At 37.7% G+C, this 5,160-nt stretch overlaps 1 protein-coding gene across 1 annotated transcript; it reads left to right on the top strand.

The window, feature by feature from the left end:
* The first annotated feature begins 2,203 nt into the window (after positions 1-2,203).
* LOC121740442 lies at positions 2,204-4,189 on the top strand. The gene is made up of 2 exons (XM_042133133.1): positions 2,204-3,409; positions 4,169-4,189. Exons 1-2 carry the CDS (start codon positions 2,204-2,206, stop codon positions 4,187-4,189), a joined length of 1,227 nt encoding a protein of 408 aa, XP_041989067.1.
* The last annotated feature ends 971 nt before the right edge of the window (positions 4,190-5,160 follow it).

The raw sequence follows: 5,160 nt of genomic DNA, 5'->3' as shown, positions 1-5,160 counted from the left end.
ACTTAGAAAGTAAAGCTTGCATTACAGGAGAAATCTCCTGTTTGATTAAGCTAGAACAATCCCTTTGATCATAACGATAACAAATCTATTGTACGTGAAGGCTCCATTTTCATTTGTCCAACGCAGTTTTCCAGACGTAAAAAGGTAGAAATATTTTCCTTTAAAACGATGGCTGAAAGCTGATATTTTTGCTGTTTTAAACCCCTCCGTGTAAAGGTTGGGTTAGGTTAGGTTAGCCCTTTATCTTGTATCTTTAAACGAGCAATTCTTGTATGTATATATATATATATATAGGGGATATACCTACTAAATTTCTTGAATTTCGGGGGCGATAAATCGATCTAGCTAGGAATCTTTTTTAGAAAATGTCTTTTTATTCGTGTTTCATCGATAATCGATAAACAGAAAAATATGACTCTTCCTGACATCTATTGGCGAATAATAATACTGTTTTGTGAGCAACTAATTATTGCTTTAAAGACACAACAACAGCTAAAGCTATTCCAGAACATAGCGTTGTTAAGTAACACGAATTCAACGAGTGTTTGCTATACCGAGCAAAGCTCGGTCATCCAGGTTCTATTATTTTAAACGCTTGAATGATTTAAAATATTATAGAGATGGGAAACAATAATATAATTTTTATTTTGAATATACACACACTTCATCGCTACTTTTTGAATACTAATATCTATATTACTTTATTTGCGACTAGCGACCCGCCCTGGTTTCGCACGGGTATAAAATATATTATAATATTATAGCGTATGTAACTCACTGTCACTGAAAAAATGATTAAAATCGATTCAGTATTTAGTTTTGATTTTGATTCATTACCTACTACCCGTGGCCCGCATTGGTCGGTACCACCGCAAAAGGTACTTCCCGCAATTTTTAAGTGTGTAATATCTTCGAAAATATTCATTTGAATCATATTATTCTGTTAAGGGTCATATAGATCTATAATATAAAATATTAAATCAACTAACGTATATTTTAAAGTATTTAATTGAATAAGGATTAATTCCGTACCTATTGGTTAAAATCGCCTCGAAAATTAGTAATTATTTGTAGTAAAAAGTAAATGACGAAACAAGGTTATTGTGGGATTTTCATAAGAGATAGACATATACCATCGCGGAGTTTTCTTTATACCTTTTCATTGTGTGCAATACTTAGTACATTATTTTGATAAATATCGTGAGGCTTCAGCGTGCGTTTGCAATGTAAGCGGAAAAAATTTAATAATTTAAGACATCACATTACATACCTCAAAAATAACAGTATATCTCCACTAATTATTAATGAATGTTTATAAAATTAAAAAACTTATAAACCTTCCTCTTGAATCACTCTATGTATTAAAGAAAACCGCATCAAAATCTGTTACGTAGTTTTAAGATTAAAGGGAACAAAGGGACATGAGAGTCATAATATACCTACAGGAAAACTTTCAGCGTTTATAAAATGACGAAATTCTGCCTGTCGCTGGCTCTTGGGCTAAGTGGAATATAACATTTTAAACTTTCGCGTTGCATTATAATTAAAACTTTTTAATCGGGACTTAACGCGACTTATTCAAGTAGTAATGCTAGTAGCATTACTACTTGAATAAGTCGCGAATACATACTTTTTCTCGACGTTTCGGCCGTGTTGCAACGGCCGTGGTCACGAGGGGACTGCAGGAGCGCGACGTTGTTGTTGTTGTGTTGTCTACTGAAGATTTTGATAAATGTGATCGTATAACGTTCCATCAAGCGTCGCGAACATACGAGTTATGTAGAGTGAGCCACGACCGCAAATTTAATAATTTGTGTACCCACCAACGTCGTGATGAGCCTCGGATACCCACTAGTGATGGGACTCTAAACTCTATGTCGGACATTGAACGTGTGGTGATCAATTTGTCAGATGAAGTGCTGGATGACCCTACAAAAAGTATATTGGCCAAAGGAATGAATTACGCATTGACACCTCAGCGAATTCCTTACGAGGAAATAGTGTGTAGCGTGGAGCAGGCTATATCACGTAATAAAGTTCCAACCGCGGATGCAGAAGTTATAAGGCAGGATATAGCGGTGATATTACGTAAGTCGAAGCTGCCAAAGAGTAACATAACTAAGGAAGAGCGGCTAGCACTTAAACAGTTAAGAAACAACAAAGACATCTTAGTGCTGCTGATAAAGGAAACGCTACTGTAGTTATGAGTACCGAAGAATATGTGCAGAAAATAAGGAGTTTGCTGTCTGACACAAATGTATACAAGCCAGTGTCATATAATCCAACGGCCAGAGTTACTCGGCGCATTCGAATTTTGATCCACGAATACAAAGATGTCTTCACGGAGGACGAGTACAATTTTCTACACAAACCCAAACCTGTGCAACCCCCTAAGTTATATGGTCTGCCTAAAATTCACAAAAGGAACATTCCTCTGAGGCCCATTGTGAGTCAGATTGACTCTCCGACATACAACTTGGCTAAACATGTTGCTGGAGTGCTGCGACCATTAGTTGGGAAAACACCGTCTTTCGTGAAGGATTCGGTCCATTTCAGGGACATAGTGAAGAGTATGAGGTTGGAACCCGGAGATACCATGGTGAGTTTCGACGTTGAGTCACTTTTTACTAACGTTCCAGTCAAAGATTGCATCGAGGTGATTAAAAACAAGCTGTGTGATCATGAGTTGCCTAAGGAATATATTGTTCTCATTGAACACTGTTTGGACGGTAATTACCTTCTCTTCAGAGATCAGTACTACCTCCAGATCGATGGCGTTGCAATGGGTAGCCCCCTGGCACCGATAATTGCAAATATCTGGATGGAGCACTTTGAATACCTAGCTTTAGCTACTGGACCATGTACTGTGAAGCTTTGGAAGAGGTACGTTGATGATGTTTTTTGCATTATTAATGGGGGTCAACAGAAAATAGAACAGTATGTTAATTACCTTAATTCAATCCATCCAGAAATAAAGTTCACCTACGAGATGGAGAAAAACAGATGCCTCGCATTTTTGGATTTGGAGATCAAAGTGAAGGAGGATGGTACATTGTCCCACACTGTGTACAGAAAAGCTACACACACTGACAGATATCTACACGCATCTTCTCACCATCATCCTCGGCATCTTCAATCTGTTATATCATCACTAACAAACAGAGCTCATAACCTTTGTGACCCTGAACATTTACCCAAGGAGCTAACACATGTTCAGGAGGTACTTAGACGGAACGGATATAAGGTGTCGAGGGGATTGAGAAGGTGGAAGGAGAAAACGAGGTATCCGGAGGTGAGCCGTCAAGCAGCATTTTTACCATACGTCAAAGGCGTAACGGACAAAATTGGAACAGAGCTGAGGAAATACTCCATTAAGACTGTGTATACTCCATTACGTAAAATATCACAAGTACTTCGGTCACCAAAGGATTCCTTACCTTTCCAAACTCCTGGGGTTTATAAAATAGATTGTAGCTGTGGCAGTTCGTACATTGGCCAAACGAAACGGACTATTGGCGAAAGAGTGAAAGAACACATAGCCGCAGTGAAAAATCGCCAGACAAATAAATCCGCGGTAGCAGAACATCTGCTTGATATGGGGACTAATCACTGGATGGAGCTACACGACCCTAAAATCCTCTCTACGGATCGTCATTACCACACGAGAGTAATACGTGAAGCAATTGAAATTAAAAAGTACAAGAATTTCAATCGTGAGGACGGATTTAAATTGTCGCCCGCCTGGAATCCAGTGATTAATAGGTGCAAACCGCATGTGTCACCTGTGTCTATAAGTGCAAACCCGGATACAGTTAGTGTTGTGTGTCGCAGTGAACCTACTGACTTTCAGTGTATTGGAACACAAATATTGGACAATTCGAGGGTAGTCGTAGAACAGACCGCCCGGTGCAAACGAAGACGTCGCGCTCCTGCAGTCCCCTCGTGACCACGGCCGTTGCAACATGGCCGAAACGTCGAGAAAAAGTATGTATTCGTAGTACCATTACTACTTGAATAAGTCGCGTTAAGTCCCGATTAAAAAGTTTTAACTAAGTGGAAAATGTGGAAATAACGGGAAAAATATATAAGTTTGACGGCTTCCGTCATTTACGATTAGGTAACTATATTGTGCTTACCACCTACACTCAAATACTCCTTCCTATTTCAGTTACCTACTAGGGCTGATTGATAAGTTCTCGGCCTTAAGATTTTTTTTCAATAAAATGATTTAAGGTGTTTTTCTTTTATTTTTAAATTCAGTCTACGTAAACTAGAAGATATTATGTCTTTAAAAAATCTATTTAAGTACAATAAATTTTAATGACTAAAAAGTTGATTAAAAAAGACTTACAAAATGATTGACTTCTATGACTTCGTCTCATTGTAATATTGTGAATATCAGCTCCATCCCTGTTAACTGTAATTTAGATTTGAAAAATGTTATATATACCGAATACCATAATACTGACAACCAAGTCTAAAGTTTTGTTTTGGATAGCGAAAATTTTTTTACGTAAATATTTATTTATTTTCATAAAATATATAAGTACCTAAAAAAAATCGGCCAAGTGCGAGTCAGACTCGCGCACGAAAGGTTCCGTAACGATACAGAGCAAAAATAGGTTAAAAATTGTGTTTTTTTGTATGGGATCACCCCTTATTTTTTTATTTTATTTCAATATTATTATTAAATAATAAAATACACATAATATAACAACACAAAAGAATGTGTGAAAAATTCAAGTGCCTATCTCTTCAAGGGCCATTATTCATATAGAGCGAAAAAGGCCGAAAAATACACGTTTGTTGTATGGGAGCCCCCCTTAAATATTAATTTTATTTTGTTTTCAGTATTTGTTGTAATAGCGGCAACAGATATACACAATCTGTAAAAATTTCAGAAGTCTAGCTATAGCGGTTCTTGAGTACAGCCTGGAAACGGACAGACGGCCAGATAGACGGACAGGCAGACGGACAGACAACGAAGTCTTAGTAATAGGGTCCCGTCTTTGCCCTTTGGGTACGGAACCCTAAAAAAGCCTTGCAAGGCGGGCGCGCGAACATCTGGGTTGTCCCAATTTACAACAATCCGAACATAATGTTCGCAGGGCCCTACCTACTGCAATTTTTTTTACAGTAAAGACCTAAGATATTATAGAT

This window comes from Aricia agestis, chromosome 3 (assembly GCF_905147365.1).
Source record: "Aricia agestis chromosome 3, ilAriAges1.1, whole genome shotgun sequence".
NCBI classification, from domain to species: Eukaryota; Metazoa; Arthropoda; class Insecta; order Lepidoptera; family Lycaenidae; genus Aricia; species Aricia agestis.
This window is presented reverse-complemented; position numbering and strand designations above follow the sequence as displayed.

What these genes read in the sequence shown, in the direction of transcription:
- LOC121740442 (XM_042133133.1), top strand. Translation starts at nt 2,204, where the DNA reads ATGAGTACCGAAGAATATGTGCAGAAAATAAGGAGTTTGCTGTCTGAC. An exon ending in CATTACGTAAAATATCACAA is followed by an intron (nt 3,410 to 4,168) that starts GTACTTCGGTCA and finishes TTCCTATTTCAG; the next exon opens with TTACCTACTAGGGCTGATTG.